The 18,778-nt window shown below is 35.3% G+C and overlaps 2 protein-coding genes across 3 annotated transcripts; one reads left to right on the forward strand and one right to left on the reverse strand.

Moving 5' to 3' along the window:
• Positions 1 to 1,297: 1,297 nt before the first annotated feature.
• Positions 1,298 to 2,461, reverse strand: LOC116210330 (bZIP transcription factor 11-like). The gene has a single exon (XM_031544196.1). The coding sequence runs from the start codon at positions 2,054 to 2,056 to the stop codon at positions 1,577 to 1,579; it is 480 nt and encodes a 159-aa protein (XP_031400056.1). The 5' UTR covers positions 2,057 to 2,461; the 3' UTR covers positions 1,298 to 1,576.
• Positions 2,462 to 15,660: 13,199 nt separating this feature from the next.
• LOC116212521 (DNA-directed RNA polymerase V subunit 7-like) lies at positions 15,661 to 17,695 on the forward strand. Of its 2 annotated transcripts, none has more exons than XM_031547174.1 (2): positions 15,661 to 15,818; positions 16,766 to 17,695. In XM_031547174.1, exon 2 carries the CDS (start codon positions 16,781 to 16,783, stop codon positions 17,309 to 17,311), a length of 531 nt encoding a protein of 176 aa, XP_031403034.1. In that variant the 5' UTR covers positions 15,661 to 15,818; positions 16,766 to 16,780; the 3' UTR covers positions 17,312 to 17,695. The 2 variants fall into 2 exon arrangements, with proteins under 2 accessions (XP_031403034.1, XP_031403035.1); XM_031547175.1 differs by having other exon boundaries at positions 15,663 to 15,886; positions 16,766 to 17,676.
• Positions 17,696 to 18,778: the final 1,083 nt, after the last annotated feature.

Genomic DNA, 18,778 nt, shown 5'->3' on the forward strand with positions numbered 1-18,778 from the left:
TTTGGAATTAGTACGCATATGTTTATTTTTATACAACAATAATATAACTTACAGTTTTTAAACTTTAATATACTACTAATATTAAAATTTATATTTCATTGTACTAAACTCACGGACCCCTTATAATAAAAAAAATATATTTTTTTTCCTAACATTTCAGTAGCATATATTGCAACTTGATCAAAACACTTTTTAATGTACAGTGTAAGTTTACTAATAAATGAATAGTGTAAAATACAGTCTCATTCCTTGAGGTTTTACCTAATGACACTCCAACCAAATCTTAATCGAAATAGACACTACACCCTCATTCTCAATCGTAAAATTGATAATCCATTTCATTCTCCATGTTGACCTAATTGGAAAAAGTTTTTTTAGTCCTTCATCTTTAGTTTATTTTTCAATTTTGTCCTAATTCATACTATTTTTTAATATTGTTTCAAGGTTACACAATTAGTCCATGTTTGGATCATATTATTTAAATCATCAATAAATTTGTTGACATACAAATTTTTTATGGATGAAAAAAGTTCGAAAATTAGTTTATACATAAAAAAAAAAGAAGAAAAAGAAATGCTTATAACTACTCTATTGGAGATTATCGGTGATCATTAAGGTGTTTGATTACCTATGGTGGAGCATTTGTCATTGGCGGGGCTCTACTTGTAACACTGACATCTTAAATTAGGACCTCTAAAATCTTAGTATAGGGCTGATGTTATAAATCTTGAAAATAGTCGCCAGTAACTTCGTGGGAGTGTTGATGGTATTTATTGTGAAACACGAGTATTCGGTATACGTACGATCTCTTAGTGTCAAATGTAGTGATTTTGGATATCAATCTCGAGGTGTGGATGTTTGGTTGTCGGACACCCTTACTTTATTTTTCTAATGAATGGACACATTGGCTTTAGACTGTTGAGAGCTCTAATGGTTATTGACGAATTATTCTCTTCTCTTATTTATTTGAAAATATTTCTTGTTCTTAAAAATATTATACATTAATAAGTTTATCGAAAATTCAAACAGTATAATCAAAGGAAATAACACCGTAAAATGTTAAAGATCAGAATAATTCAAAAGCATAAAAATAGGATGAAAGTGAAAAGAAAATAAAAATTGAGCGTCAAAAGAAATTTATCTTATTAAGTCAACAAGTTCAATGGTAGGAGTGTTTATTTTGATTAAGAATGGAACAGAGTGTCATTTTATAAAATCTCCTAGGCGCAGAGTGTATTTTACCCGGATAAATAAATAATAACGGAGTACAGGTTTGATACAGTATCACACGAACAAATAAGGAATCAAGTAGCCTTCAGGTCGGCATAGATTCATGCATCGGGACGTAAAAGCATACAGAAAGACTAGCAACAGGGTGCAATTGTGGAAATCTTCATACCTAATTCACAACACAAAACTAAAAAAATACATGATCAAGACAAAACATCACTAGCAATGTCCTCAGATGATTAGTGACAAATGTTTTCTTTTATCTGAAATTTTTTTTTATCGATTAATTCAACTGCTTCATTAACATTTCATTCCATTCCACTCGGACGTGCTAGCTCAATTCTAGCTAGTACATCAATATGTCAGCAGGGGCCATGATAGGCTGGGTTGCCAGGAAGGAGTCGGTCCACAGACTGTTGTTGTTCACCGCGATGCTTCCGGCACCGCCGATGTCATCATCTTCCTCTGGGAAATAGATCACTGAGTTGATGCAACCAACTATCTGGTCGAGGGACTCAAGCCGGCGGGTCAACTCGGCCACCTGGGCCTGGAGCACCGAGTTCTCTGCCTCCACGGTGAGGTAGAGCTGGACGGTGGTCCCGACGGCAGCCATGAGCTTGCCGTTCTCAGCACGGAGGGATGCCAGCTCCGCTGTCAAATCATTGAGGTGCTTCTGCTTCCTCATCCTCGACCGGCGGGCCGACTCGCGGTTCGAGACCATGCGCTTCCGCTTCCTTTGTTCCATGGTGAGCTGCCGCTCCGAGTTGCCTGAGCTGCCCGAGTTCTGACTCTTAGCGCTGACTGACGCGCTCGAGTAAGACGCCATGGGAGAACAAGAACAACAAAGAACAACTGAACCCTAGATCAAACTAAAAACACCTAATCGCGTTACAGAAGAAGGATTACGATCGTTCAATCGAGATGAATGGAGGGTTTGTTGGGTGAGGGTCAGTTCATGAGAAAACGTAGAACCAGTAGAGGAAGACGACGGAGAAGGACTGGACGAGGTGGGTGCGGCGGCGGAGGGTGGAGTTGACCATAAAACCGGAGCGGAGGACTTCGCTCAGAACCGGAGACATGGAATGGATTAGCTTATTGCCTCGTACATACACACCATAGCCGATCTTGATTGATAAATGGCAAGAGCTTCAGAGGTTGGGAGGCAATTCGAGAGGTACGTATTAGTGGCGGAGGAGAAGATGGGGAAAGGGAAGAGGTTTATAGAAGGAGGGGAAGAAGGAATATATAGACCAGAGGGCGCTCACTGGAAATAATTAAAAAGTTGTATATTGCTTTTCTTTAACTTTTTTTTTTTAAATTTCTTGGGTGGACAAAAAGCTATAAATTAAGTGGGGTTGCAACTATAATTACTTTAAACCACGTACTGCTGGCAGCATAAATTATTATAATAAAATAAATAGTGTGGGCTCGGGGGGATTCTGCCGTTTGACAGTTTTGAGTGAGTTGATTTGTTTGTGGCTCTTTATCATTTATGAAATTTAGATAAAACTATCAAGGTTGCTTGAGGTTGAAGTCTGATGTTTCTCTTATATAAAGAAAATACATGGAAAGTTTTACCTTTCAAATATTAGGTGCCCATTAAAATATAAATTAATAGTAAACTGTCATTTTAATTCTCTTGCTTTTGCTATAGACTAGCCAACATGAATTAATTTAAACAATTGGACATTTATTAGGCTTAAGTAAAATCTCGGATTCGAGTTTTTATGAATGCACAAAATTCATGCTAAAAAACCTTTATCCCTTAGTGGGTCGACCCGACTCGACTGAATTAGTTGGGATCCAATTAAATTTTTCGGATATTAGAATTCACACCGAAAAAATAGTTTTAATTCTCTTCATCTAGTTAAGGACTAGCCAACATTTTTGGTTCCATATTTGATTGATGAATAGGAGTAGATTTGAACACATCAGGCTTTTAACGGCTCGCAAACTGAACTAGGTAGGCTGGTAACTTTAGCTCAGGTCATGAGCAGGATCAGGTCGGCAATAGGACGGGCAACAGTCGATGCAACTAGACGCGTAGTGCGCACTAATGTACCCAGTGACTGCATATTGTTGTCCTTAATAGCGAAATTCACTTCGATATAAAAGAAAGTTATGCAGATTCATGTGATTTCAGACTTTTTGGGATTTTGACTAAAACGCGGAGATCAAATGACCTGAAACACTTTTGAAACCAGAATGAAGGGAAGATTTTTGAAGAATGATTTTACCATCGGAAACCAAACAAAGTCCTGGATTTATTCTATATAACTCCAATAGCATGAGGGAAGTGGGGAGAGAGAGGAGAGAGAAGATTCAGATTGGGGTCAATTTCTGAAAGGACAACAAATTTGGGCACTTTTGAAATATTAGGATGGCACACTTTTGACGCGTCAGTCTTCTAGTGGATAATTCATAGATGACGTGGTATAAATTCTACCGTTGATCATGTTGGCGCAGTCTTGTGATCAACGGGTAAGAAAACTTGGGTGCATATATACTAATTATCGTAATCGTACTGGAGAGTTCCCTCTGAGGAATGGCCACGGACGCAGTATATGGCAGGAATATATGATGGAGAGATTGTTGCAATCTTGTACGGTACCGACATCATGTGCGTCGTCTCAGTAAGGATAGTGGGCAAGTTGATGATATCAAAGAGGATTTTCAGGGAACAAATAATCTTGCCCACACGAACCAGGTTCGAACTCGGGTTTCGAAAGCGGTTTTGAATTTGAGCTCTCCTTAGCAGTTTTTATGGTTGAGCTCTTTTTGAGATCGTACTAGTAAGAGCAATTAGATCTTGAGAAATGGAGAATTGGATTTCAAAGTCGTCGTATGATCTTTTTTTGAATAAAGTAAATTTCGATAATATCCCTTATAATTTATGAAGTGATTATTACACAAACCGATCTCTTATCTGATTTTTTTACCGTAACCAAATTTTATCATATTTAAAGGAAAAATAATAGAAATCAGTGAAATTAAGGATAATGTATAGTTAATTTTAAAAGAAGAGGTGTTACTGATTATTTTATAAATTATAGGGGGTATTGTCGAAATTTATCATTTCAAATATAAAGTAAGCTCGCAGACTTAGTAGGGATGGGAGTGAGGAGTTTAAGCAGCGGATAGAACCTCATCAGTAAGAATCAAACCTAATAATTCTTTGTCTTTGGCCGAAAATAATATCACCCCATCAGATTTCGTTTCTCAGTTCATCATCATATACTTTTTAGATGAGACTATGAGACGTAATTGAGTTTATTGGTTCCGTAAAATATATATATATATATATATATTATTTATTTGCACACTGCACTGCGGACATCGTCCAAATTTTATAGTTTATTAGTCAAGAAAATTCACAGGATGATCTGACCATAGAAAAAAGTCGAGACACAGTAAGGTGGTCGCCTTTATCATGCTGGAGCTAGAATTAGAAGGCTTGAATTTCCACGTGCTGCAAATGTTACCGCAGTATCCTCCTACGTACTCCCGGTGCACCGTGGGCCCAAAGCACTTTCGACAAATTTGCCCCGCTGGTCATTTCGAGGTGTATCTGGACCGGGAACGGTAACCTTTTTTACCATTAAAGCCAATCGACGACTTGAGGCTGCGCGTCTGTTTCGACCCTTTTTTTTTTCTTTCACGATCTCTGTATCTCTTCGTCCAAATTTACCTCCTCTTTTAAGTCAGCCCAATAAATCGTTCTTATCGGCTTATGTGGCTGCGCTTTCTTTTTTTTTTTTTCGATGGATTAAGGGGCAAGTCTTAAAGCAATTTACAAATTACAAAGAAATGGTATAATAGCCCCTACAATGCCGTCTGCTAATAACAGACCTAACGTATCAAATGTAGAGTATAGATGCTTAATGAAAGACCGATTTCACATCTCGCCAATCGATCCGTACAGCGATTTTCCTCTCGACAAATATATTGTATTCATACCTCTAAGCTTGTCAAGATTAAGAATTTCACGGACCGATATTTCATTATTTTTCCCAATAATTTATTATAGCACGCATGCATGATAGCTTGCTGCTGGTATTGTTAAATATTCATTAGATAAAGCTGTTTTATAACATATGAAATAAAAGGACGAGAGGAAAAGATAAGAATGCAGACAAGAAAAGTGGGCTGCCATATTTTATATGCATGCAAAGCAATAAAAAGATACAATAGAGAGAAAATGCTTTTCAATATCTGCATTCCTCATCGAACATAATTTGTTCATTAAAAAACCGAGGGTTTTCAACTCTTGTGGGCACATTAATTTATTACGACGTTTGTTTGAATTATGCATGCGATTTTTATTAATCTTAGTGGTATATATCAATTTGCCTAGGCATATAAACTGTTAAGAAGTTACCAATTAAGTGTTGGTTTAGACGGTTCGAATATCAGTTTTGAATATTGTAAACAAAAAATCCACCATCATGTGAGTTTTTTTTTTCCTTAATGGGTCAACTTGTCTCAAATTTAGTTTAATCAAGGCACATTAAACTTCCAGATATTGGATGGTCTAAATTAAAAATTATCGAAAGATTATTAAAAGGGGATGTAGCGTAGCACATGCTCTCTCCTGATAATAAAGAGGTTATTGGTTTGATACTCATTGGAACTCTCTGTATCCCTCTATTAGCTATTAGTAATTATCTTTCGTCATACTAGGTCTCTAGACCTCCCTTATAACAAAAAAAAATCAAAAAAATTAATGGCATATATCAATATTAAGCATTCTGTGACTTTTAGGGCTTCAGTTTCTTCATGTGCAGGAGGCAGTGACATCAAGATTTCTTTTTTCCTTTTACGTTATTTTTCAAAAATTCAATGAATGTAAACTAATTCAGTTCGAGTCATGTTAGTATATTAATGAATAAATTTCTAATAACCTTGATTTTTCCCACCCATGACACTAACAATTTGACTCTTTTGTCCTATCTTTATTCTCTCGATATATCATTTCAGATAATGTTGGTACATCAAGATTCCATTCAATTTGACTGTTTTGTCCTATCTTTATTTTTGTTAATTATTTTTTCCATATATATATGTATATCACATGTCCCGATTTGACAATTTTCTTCTTAAAATAATTCTAAAAAGTATTTCCATTATAGTTTTTGTTTAATAATTCCCTCCTCTTTTTGGTATCATTAAGAATTCCCTATTTTAAAGTTGGTAAGGAGGTTGGAAGCTTCCCAACTGCAACGATCCCCCTTTTGATTAACTTTTCTTGTACATAATTTTCCATAGAGATGCACCACTTCAGACTTCTATAAAGAAGTGGACTTACGCACGCCTAATATTTTCCAAGGATAAAGTCCAATGATAAGTTCAGAGACTACTTCTTGGTATTCACCTACATTGTGTTCAAATTGGCGACTCCTTTCTTACGACAAATAGTAATTTTTAGAGTCCACATAACTTGATATCTGTATTTAGTCAATAAATTGAAGGCACTATATTTATAAAAAGAATAATTTTTACAATTTTAAAGCGCTTTTAGAAATCTCAAAAGGAGAATATTATTAAGTGCATGATGACCATATATCCTTGACCATTTTGGATTTTTTTAAAAAAATTATGAAGGAAACTCAATAGTTTAAAAAAGATAGATAGGAAAGGGGAAGTAACAGGACACGAGAACTTCCATTGGTGAAAATCAAATCAAGATATTTAATTAACATGTCAAAAGTGATGTCACCATACCAAATTCTCTTTCATCATTTTCGATTTAATTCATATATATTGAGTATCTTCGGAAAGGGGAAGTAATAGGAAACGAAAATTTCCATTGGTGAAAAATCAAGTCAAGATATTTAAGTCACAGGTCAAAAGTGATGTCACTGTACCAAATCCTCTTTCACCGTTTTCGATCTAATTCATATATATTCAAGGTATCTCAGTTTTGAAGCATTAATTATTCATCTCTAAAGGAATGTGATTAATTGTTGAGATAATTGCATCTATAGTCCAAAATGTTTTAGAAACGGTAGATTTTGATCCAAAATATTTTTTCTACTACTTGTTGGTACACGAAATTTCAAAATCATTTCTATGTGGTACAGTCTGTCATCCCGCATTTGACGCCGTCATATATTGAAATTTCATATACCAACAAGTAACAGAAAAAATATTTTGGATCAAAGTCTAATGATTCTGAAATTTTTTGGACCACAGGTGTAAAAATTAAATGCTTATTTTGTTCCAAATCTTGTCAAGAAAAATATATGAATGAGAGGAGAGAGGAAGGGCAAGGAGCTTATAGGAAATATTTTCCGGCAAATAGAACATGTAGAGGAGCGTATAGAAAATATTTTCCTACACGATTTCAAAATGACACTAACTTTCATTTTTACCACTTAATAACCAGCCAACCATGTTATGGTTACTCTTCGACAAATGGTTATATTATGTAACTACTCTTTAACAATTCTTTAATATTTTTCAAGGGATCACAAATCAAACTTACATAAGAACTCGCCTGACCAAATGTCCAAATGTTAATCGTTTTGCAAGTGAGGCAACGACCAAATATTGTCGGTCGTTTCCGGTTGAAATTACAAACAGAAGAGTGTTCTCATCACATGAAAATGGAAAATACAGTAAGGGAGAACTAACTATGATTATTTTGTGAACAATGAAAAAGCAAATTGTGAAGAATTGCCAATATTTCTTTTTTGTTTTTGAAAAGCAAATAGTGCAACCAAATTAAATTTGATGCTGATCCATTCCCAATTTCAACTATCGTTTCCTTACTCACCCTCCCGTATGCTTTTCGGAGACACAATGAAAGAGACAATACCCTAGGAAATTGAAAAGGGACTTTTACTATTTATATGTCATGTCCACTTTCTTTAGCTTCCATAGTCAATGCCAACGTGGAATACTTCTACTTTCTTCCTTTTTTTCTTCATTTTCTCCCCATTACTTGATGGCAAAATATCATGGACTATTGTAATATAGAATACTAGTTATATGTTAGCATTACGATTAGTTAGCACGTAAGGGAAAAATGGGTTGAGCAGAATGTGTTTAATTTCTTATTCTTGTAAGATACCGTGTGGTGTTATCTAACTCCCATTCACAATTTTTGAATACTATATAATCTTACATCTCTTTAATGTTGGGCATGAATATAAACGTAGTGCTAATTGAGAATCATGTAGTGGCTTAATCAAAGAGATTATAGCATAATGACACACGCTCTCGCTAATAAATCAGAGGGTATAGGTTTGATACTAATGATCCATGCCCCTATATAAGCTATTTAGATTTTTTATTTTATATTACTAAATCACCTCCTTTGTGATCGAAAAAAATATGTAATGACTTAAAAGCTAATCGTCTGTAAAATTTCATTGGAGCCATAAGCAATTGAGTCAATTTCTAACCCAAAATCTCGAACTAATAGTCTATAAAACCCAATTTTTTTTATAAATTCATAGTTTTCTATTCTATTTTCTAGTGTGGGATCAACCCTCAACACCCTCTCTCAAGTGACAGCGTGTGACTTTAGCATTTCACCTACACGTGTCTCGGGTGTAGAATATATTGATTGAATATGACGACTCATCGAATAACATTGAGGACTCACCTATTTATAGGCTACAGAAAATCTTGAAATAAAGATTCATAAATGCATAACAAAATCTAAATCCATTTTAAAAAAATCCCAAGAATATTTATTGACCCAACTGATTGATATGATTTTGATATGAAAATATTATATTTTCTTAATAACCAAATAATATATGTAAACCCCGTCAAGCAGACGATCCTATTGGCTTTAAATTAAAATCAAATTTAAATACATAAGAATGAAAGTGAGCCTTTCATAATTTTTGCTTGATAATAGGTTCATTCGATCTTTAACAAGGTTCATGAGGTGGTCCAACTCAACTCCTAAAAAGAGACCCTTCTTGCATAGCTAAGAATGCACTGTGCCTTTGCGCATCTTTTCCTAGATGGTAAGGTTTTCCCAGAAGGCCTCTTGGGTATTATTCGTAAGGCCAACTTATGGCTGGGACCCTCGATGATCCCCAAGTCTTTGAAAGAATTAATTAAAATGAACTTGAGTCTTTGAACCAAAGGGACCAGACCTAGTCATAGACACGGCTCTTATACACCATAACTGGGTCCTCTTCTAGCCCGAAGAAGGTAAATGATCATTTTGGAAGACAAAAGTAGTATATAACGCAAAGCGGAATACCTTTCGCATACGTAATATGAGCAAGGTTTTCCTGTTGATAACAATCTTGTGGACGAAGAAAAGTGGCAGTTTTTATACATGGATTGTCATTTTGTACACTTTCAATGGAGTTTTCGACTCCACAAGCGACTCATAAGTCATGCCTTTTATATATTTCATTCGTCCTTCGACCTTTTATTTCTTCGATTACACGCTTGTCCTTTGACTTCGTTTTCAGGATTTGCTTTTCGTAACAAAAGGATTTTCAAGTGAAAGATCGACTTTCAACACAATCTTGAACGAGACTAAGAATAATTTAAAATAAACTGCTGAAAATTAAGGATTAATTTTAAGGCATTAATTAATGAATTAAGTGCTTCAATTGAATAAGTTGATTCTTTTTTTTTTGGGTACTATGATTTTTTTTTCTTTGGTGAATGGATAAGTTGATATTATTTGATGGGGTGATTCTAATACGGTACGCTCTCTTGTGCATCATGGTAATATACGAATATCAACCATTTTTCTGTCCATAATTTATATATTTTGCCCCCAAGACTTTTTTTATCTTCACATTTTCCGCCCACAATATTATATCATAGTTCTGGATTCATACTACCACATGAATCAAACACATTCCGCCACGTAACCTACCACATTCACGTCCTGATTCATCCTGAAACGTAAACCAATCACGACATGCCACATCACCCACTACCTAATAAACTAGTTTAGTAGCCAAACCATGCAACCCAGTTTATAAATCAAATTTCAGAAAATTAAAAAAGACTTGAAATTTAAAAAAAAAGGAAAAAAAAAAAAAGCTGCTGAAAACGAAGAAGAGACGAGAGAGGAGGCGATGGTGACCGACGACAAAGTCAAAGGTTGCCGGCAACATCGTTGGATCGGTAGTGGCTGGGGTCATAGACTTGGTTTAGGAGTATTGCTATTGATAGAATACTATAAGAAAATTGTCGAAAATTAATTGCTTATTAGAAATTAAACTAACATGTTATGAACATACTAATTTTTAACCTATGAAATTTAAAATAAATGATTGATTAATGCTTAAAATATAAGTAAAAGAAATTTTAATAATTATTCCGCTAGAGAAAATCGCGTTTGCAACTGCTATATTTAACTCATCAAATTTTGATTCTTCTTAAAATTGAGAAATAATTTTTATGAAACACTTCAAAATGAACTCTAAATAAAAATGACACAGATGCATGTTAGGAAAAATGAATAGAAATTTGTTTATTTAATTATTAGACATTACGGCTTGGTTTAAGAGTGTTGTTACTAAAATAAAAGTGCTGAAATATAATTACTTAAAAATAAATGCTAATTTTTTAATAGAGAATAAACAGAAAACAGATTGGATAAGTATCTATTAACATACTTGAATCACGTTTTCAATCGCAGAAATTAGCCAAATTATGAATTCGAAAGATTTCATCAGATACTATTTCTGTTGAAATTTTAATAAAATAATCACTTATTTAATTGCCACCGCACTCCCAAACGTAACATACAACTAACACAAGGGTTTCCCTCACTTCCCATGTCTACATATAATTCACGTGTGACTTGTGAGGCTTCAAGCTGGGAGAATATTTGATCCAGAAAATACTTCGATAGATTATATATATATATATATATATATATTGCACCTGAAGTCAAGAAATGCCTCCTCTGACTAGTTAGAATAAAGATTCTCATCGATAAGTTGAATATTAATTCCAAAAAAAATTAATAATTTATTTTAAAAATGATAATTTTAGCTAATTTTGGAAAAGAAAAAAATGAAAAAAAGAGTAATTTTCACAATAAATTATGGTAACTAATTAATCAAAAACCTTTTTTTTTTTTTGATAAACGGGGCAATCTTGAAATTGCAATATTACTGTCTATAGCCAAAACCTAAGAGCTTATATACTAGAACCATATGCTGCTCAAGCACTAGATAAGATCAATATCAATTAATGGGACCAAATTCCATTTGCTTCCATCAAACAGACATGTCATTGAAAATATAAGGTTCAAATTTATGTGAAACACTTGTAATGAAATTAAAGACTCATAGTTTCAAGATGGCAAGTGCCACAAAAAGCCAAAGAACTCCATATTAGCACAACAATAAGCAAAAGGGTTTAATTTTGAGTGTATAATCGAGGAAGACAGCATATCATGTTTCAACAGAGCCTTTTATCCTACTCGCAAACCTGAGGGCGAATCTGCGTCCGATGATTGCTGAAATTCAGATCCCACCCCGACATGCTTACTTCTCAGGACTGAAATGATCAGTGGAGAGAAAATCACGCACTTGCAGAGCGAACAGAATTGTTAACTCGTGCCAAAATCTAATCCACGGACTCATCAATCATGAGAGAGTCTGATAAGTTGTACAGTAAATGCGGATTCTCAATGTTGATACAGCAATAATACTAAACTCTCAGAACAAGCAAGTTCAGGGGAAGATTTCATACTACCAATAAAATTGCTGTTATGATAGTGAGGATGGCTACAATAAACACCACAATTGGACCCATTTACTTCTTTACTTTTGGCTGCTGAGTCGTAATCACAAGATGCAAACATTTGCCCGGTAATTTTTTTTATGAAATTTTATTGAATATTTTGCATTCAAAAGTAAAATTACACTCCTTAATGTTTTCGAATGTAATTATACTTTTCGGGTTTCAAAGTAAAGTAAATTTTGCTGATACAAAGGTCTCGTAGTGGTTGTGGATTTTTCACAGATAAAGAACTTTCACTTGATCATAGTTCAGACGAGCCTGTCCATGTAGGGGATTATGCAACCTACAGATCCCGATTTTCTTCAGAGTAGCACCAGCCTATGCTGTTCGATCTCCTCTCCAACCAGTTGGAGCAGGGGGATGAGGGCGACTCCGCCCATGGGTTGGACCACATCTGCCTGAGCATTCCAAAAACAATATTCATCTTTTAGGTTTTTTTTTTTTTTTTTTTTTGCATCTCCAGTTAGTAGAAATATAAGCCAAACGAAGGTTCGATATTTGGGACTGGTGCAAAAATCATTTCACCCAAAGGGAGTGACACCAACAAATATAAGTGCCTTCTTTGAAAGAGTAGGCTGAACGAACTCCTTGCAGCTCCAAACTTGCTCATGGAGATCCCCCAGCATCCCACAAACTGAATTTGCTGCCCAAGTTCTGCTCGATAACCTCCCAATCCTCAAGTAAAGCAGCACGCCCGCCGAACTCAATTAAGCACATATACACACCAGTGTCTAACTCGCGGCAGGGAGGGGTACCGCTCGAAAAGTTTCCAGCCTAACATCAAATGACACCGTATAGGTCTCAAAATCTTCAGTTACACCAAGAAGATACATGACCCCTCCAACTCATTTTACTTTCATTCTGGATTTTTTTCGTTCAACCTTATCCTTGATCAACGTTATTCGCTTTACTCACTCTTGTTCTACAATTTGACATTATGTCAAAAACTAAACATTCTTACATTGTCTGTGTTTCATTAATTTTTTAAATTTTACGATGAAATATTTGGACGGACACAACCGAGAGGCAGAGGGGGAGGCCAGGGATTTTTTTTTTCTTTGCTGCTTTTTTAATTGTTCTTTCATTTTCAAAAAATAATTTATATTTCAAGAAAATGTTATATCAATTACATGAAGGAGTATCAAATATTAGGATGAAGGTTAATGAAAAAATAAGTATCGTTGAGGACAAAATTGAATAATTTAAAAGTGGATTGGTCTACAACACATAAGGTTGAAAATACATGAATGGTACATGCAAGTAAACTGCTAGTATATTTCCAAGTAAATTACTTGGGCTAAAGTAATTTGCCTTTTTTTTTTTACTTAATGACTTATTTTGGATGTTACCAAGAATCCCATGGACGAAGGCGAATGTTCTATGTTAATATTCATTAGAATTAGAATTTCAATTTTTAATCTGCACGTTGTAGAAATGGTTCAAATTGGTTTACTGATTATTATCTATATAAAAATAATAAAAGCCGGGACTAAACATAGGGAAGCACAGCATAGGACGAAAAACACTTCCCATCGTGTGACTTTTCATGTTCCACCAATAAAAATGTGATAAGTGGCAGAATGTAGTGTTGCCACATCGCTTCTGAAAATCGAAAAGACATGTACTCATGATATACGATAAGAATAAAATATAATAAATTAGTTAATTGGATAATATTATATTACAATTCGCTAGCAAAAATCTCTTTCAAGATAAATGAATAATATTATGATGTCGAGTATAGTTGCTCTGATATGGGTAAGGTAGCGGAATTGCATTATGAATATAACTTGAGAGAGTGAGTCATTCTTCATGATGATGGGAACAATTTCGTCCATCAATGTCGTATTAGAATTTTTTACTATAGAGTTTGTAAATAATAAAATGGTCAATTACACTGTTGATACAAACTTTATTACAGATGTAACACTTTGTTACAAACTTTTAAAATGTAACAATCGAATACAATATTTTTTAAAATTGTAGCAATCAGTTACACTTCGTCAATTTTGGGCCAACAACGTCAATTTTTGCTGCCGTTGACGATAACATGTAATACTTTGATGATGTGGCTCTTATGTGGCAGGCATATGTGATATTTCTAAATTTAAAATAAATAAAAATAAAAATAGAATATTATAAAATTCAAATAAAAATAAAAATGATAAGATTTTAGATTAAAATAAAATAACAATAAAAAATAAAAATAATTTTTGAAAAACTATAATCAAGAAAAAATATCGTTTTCAAAATTATAAATAAAAACAAAATTAAAATTAATAAATATGAAAAAATAATAAATAATAAATGTGAAAAACTCTAAAAATAAAATAGAGAAATTAATCTATAAAAAATAAAATAAAAACGAAAATTTTATACATTCATCCAGAAATTTTTTAAAAAAATTGAAAATAGAAAACAAGAGAGAAAGAGACAAGGAGGAAGAATAGTGGCCAATTGTCGGGGAAAGGGGTGGGGACATCCGTTCTGGCCACCACCTCATCGACTGAGGTCGTCGAGGGTCTCTGACCATGCTGGCGACCTCTGTCATGGGGTGGTGGCCGGAGGGGGCACCCCTAACCCTTTTTCTGAGAGATCTAGCGTGGTTTGAGATCCTTGACGACCTTCGTTGTAGGGGTGGTGGCTGGAGGGGGTGCCTCCACCCCTTTTCTCGACAATCGCCATTGTTCTCTCTCTCTCTCTTTGTTTTTTTTTCTATTTCAGTTTTTATTTTATTTTTTGGGAAATAAAAGTATAAAATTTAATATATTAATTCTTTTTTATCTTTATTTTTATTATATTTTCGATTTAGTTTTCATTATCTTATTTTTAGTATCCAATTTTATTTATTTGTTCGTAATTTTATTTTTATTTTAAGTTTAAATTTTTTATATTATAGTTTTATTTATATATTATTTGATTATTTTTATTTTATTTTTTTATATTTTATATTTTGATTTCATTTGTATTTTGTTTTATTTATTTTTTTATAATTTAAAATGACATGTCAAAGCCACGTGAGCGCCAAATAAATAATGTCTGACGTCAACTGCCACATTGGAAGCCACGTCAGCAAAATTAACGCCTTTCCGTCCAAATTGACGGAATGTAACCGATTGTTACGATTTTAAAAATATTTATGCTCAATTTTTACATTTTAAAAAGTTTGTACTAAAGTGTTACATGTATAATAAAGATTGTATCAATAGTATAATTTACCCGAAATTGTACAATTAAAATGACTTTTGTATTTTTACGGAGAGATGAATATCAAAGTGATTTCACAATTTTTCATAATCATATTAGTAAGCGGGAATATGGAAAACATAATTCAACTTAGGCAATTTGGGGTTTGATGTACTTCAAAAAAAAAAACTTTTAAATTGAAGAGGAGAAAATATCTCACTTTGACTGTGTTATATTTTTTGAAATTTTTTAAAACTAAAATATTAACATTAATAAGAAAATTTGATTGGTCAAAATATACCTCTAACCCGCGTATGTGCCAAGCCGGTTCGTCGAGTTAATATTAAATAGAAAAGTAGAGATAAGCACTTTTTATATGTCTACTGTTTTGTTTTCTTTTTTTCATAATTATTATTTTTTTAATTTATTTTTATTACTGGAAAAAAAAAAGCACGTAGATTTTTTAAATGAAAATCAAAAGGTATGATTAACGATTAATCTGTTGAATACTGAGGGGCGAGGACAGATTAAAAATGTGAATATTTTCCTTTCAAACTGGATCACCTCCTTTTCCTCGCAGCTCTGCTCCTCGCTTGCCAGTTCCAAAGGTTACCCGTCTCCCAGGCCAGCCAGAGTAAAGGTCCAATCTTTTGCCTCAGGTTCGCCTTCCGCCACCCATACCATCCCACTATCGCCGCCGCCAGCTCCGGCGTATTCTCCATTTGTAGTAATGTCGCGCACGGTTTGCCATTTTCGTTTTCTTTTTTCTTCTTTTTTTAATTGTTTGGACTTATTGACCAGCGTCCGATTTGGCTTAGATACTGCGGGGAAAGTCGATTTTGGGGTTTCCATGACATGCAATTGGACCCAACTGATGTATTCGCCATTAGTGGGTTTATTGTTCTCCATTTATATATTGGAGGGGTTTATGAATTGGTTGGTGTTCTTTGGGGGAGACGATGATGTCGGGCATTCAGTGGATTGATGTTATTCCACATTTTTCTAGAGATTGAAGACAGTAATCGGGTTCACAAACTGAAAGGCTATGAAACATTTCCCTTGCTGAAGGAGAGGGAGAGGGAGTGGTGGAGCAGCTGTTTCGATTTTGTTTTCATTTCTTGATTGAAAGAACTTGTCTGGATGAATCCTTTGAGCTGCTGAAAGTTAGAAATTGGTGTGACGAGGATACAGGGGCAAGACTGAAATAGGTCTGATGATGATTAGACCGGGGAAGAGGGTATAGACTGTTTAGACCGCCTGTCATTGTTGTCATTCGGTGGTGCCAAAATGGGTTAGTTTTGTATATTTGACAGGGTGTTTCTTGCATTCGTTTGTTTGAAATATCGACGGACTCCCTGATATCCAGGGATTGGCAACTGCTATTGACTGGGCTGTCTCTCCTGCATTTGATGTATTAAGATAGATTACTGAACTGTCTAGAGCAAAGTGCGCGTGTGCGTGTTCGTATCCCCGGAGAGAATTTCCTGCTAGAGTTTGACGGGATGTTTTCTTCTTCTGAGACTTGAAAGTACAATTAAACATATGTCGGGAATCGATATTCTTGAGAAGGTAGGTTAAATACTGACGAGCTTCATCTCCATGACAGATCTCTCTTCCCAAAATGTTCCTCGAGGTGCAGCTTCCGTGGAATGTTATCATCCCTGCAGAGAACCTCGACGAGAAGGGGCTGATGCTGCAGAGATCCATTATCATCCGCCTCTTGGATGACTTTGCCTCCAAGAAGGCCACTAAGGAACTTGGCTACTACCTCGCTGTGACAACTCTCCTCAACATCGGGGAAGGTAAGGTGAGGCAACACACGGGTGATATCCTCTTTCCTGTGGTGTTTCGCGGGATCACCTTCAACCTCTTCCGAGGGGAAATCGTGGAAGGTGTTGTCCACAAGGTGCTGAAGCACGGGGTATTCTTGAGGTGCGGGCCCATGGAGCACATATATCTCTCCAGCACTAAGATGCCTGACTACAGATACGTGCCTGGGGAGAACCCGGTTTTCCTGAATGAGAAGCTGTCGAAGATTGGGAAGGATGCGATGGTGCGCGTCATCGTGCTCGCAACCATGTGGTTGGAGGTGGAGAGAGAGTTCCGTGCATTGGTGAGCTTGGAGGGCGACTTCCTAGGGCCTGTTTCTTAGCTTTAGAACATCTGCTTCAGCTGTGCCCCCATTAATCACTAGGAATGGTTAGTTAGGACTGCTGTATGATATTAACCCTGAGACTACATTTGGTACGTAATGTGCAGAGGAAAGGAGATCGATATATGTGTGGCTTTTGAGTATGTTTGTTGCTTGTGGATTATTGGAAAATGCAGCAGTTCATATGTATATATATGTTTGATGCTGCAGTAGAGCTCAGTCTTACCAGTGGTTCTACTATTGGAAGCATCGTTCATGCGAGGAACAAACGCAGTTCTGTCAGGGTTGATTTCCCGTATGTTTTCTTTGTTGCGACCCAAAGACATTGGATATATTGCTGTGAATTGATGGGCCTGCTCGACGTATAGGAGAAGCTGCATTCTACAGGCCGCCTCGGTACGCATTATTCTTCTGGTAATGATCTATTTGTATATTTTCATGAAAAGTAGACCTTTGGTTGCCCATAAGTTAGGTCCTCTTATCAGTTAGTGCGAAAGCGGATTTTGATTGTTTTCCGACTATATATATAAATGGCGGACATAGTCAAATGCTGATAGGAAGTGCCGTGAGCAGGGAATGAATATTTGATATATACCCTGGTCTGATTTTTTGCGGTCGCTTCTGCCTATGGCGCTTAATTCGGTATCGAGAATTAATTACAGACTTCCGTGATATGTACAGGAGAAAGCTAGTTCCAAAATACATGTATAATTAGCTCCAGAGTCGAATTATGCAACGAAACTCTCCAAGAAACGAATTTGCTTTGTGAAGCCATTGGAACTTTTGAAACTTAATTAGATGTGAATGTATTGCTCGATCAGAGAAGAAGTGTGAAGTCTTGTCGACTTCTTTATTGAGATTGTCGCATCCTAACGTGGAATTTGACGAATTGCATGACACATTAGGGTCACAGGAGGTGCCCGTCCTGATCGAGTTACCCTCGATGGAATTAAGGTTGGTTTTTGCTCTAAATCTCTCTGCTTTTTTTTTTTTTCTTCCCACCCTTTCTCATTCTCCCGTTTCTTTTTTTTTTTCTTTTTTTAACCTTTTCTAATATATCGTATTCAATTGGAAACTGGAAATACCTGAAGACCTGGAGGAAGCGAAATGAGCGAAACCGTCAAGAACACGGTCACGAAGGTGAGGAATGAGCTTGAGACTTGTGACGGTTTGTTCGATTTTGCCATATAGCTATATTGGGACCCCAGGACCTGGGGTTATCATTGTGACCTAATGAGATTTAGAGGAATACCATCCATCTGTAAACCCATAGTCAAAGTACTAATACCGCAAGCGAATTTCATGATTGGACATTATAAAGTTTTGGTAAAATAACTATTTCCCAAATTAGAATTCCACGTGTATGCACACACACAAAAGTATCTCTAGAGTAAATGATTACGAGAGGAAATAATCAAAAATGAAATTATTCTATAAATTTCCTCTTCTTAATCAGCTTGATTTACT

Source organism: Punica granatum, chromosome 6, assembly GCF_007655135.1.
Source record: "Punica granatum isolate Tunisia-2019 chromosome 6, ASM765513v2, whole genome shotgun sequence".
In the NCBI taxonomy this organism is placed as follows: domain Eukaryota; kingdom Viridiplantae; phylum Streptophyta; class Magnoliopsida; order Myrtales; family Lythraceae; genus Punica; species Punica granatum.

Bases quoted from the DNA above. Each gene is read 5' to 3' on its own strand.
- LOC116212521 (XM_031547174.1), top strand. From the start codon at position 16,781: ATGTTCCTCGAGGTGCAGCTTCCGTGGAATGTTATCATCCCTGCAGAG.
- LOC116210330 (XM_031544196.1), bottom strand. From the start codon at position 2,056: ATGGCGTCTTACTCGAGCGCGTCAGTCAGCGCTAAGAGTCAGAACTCG.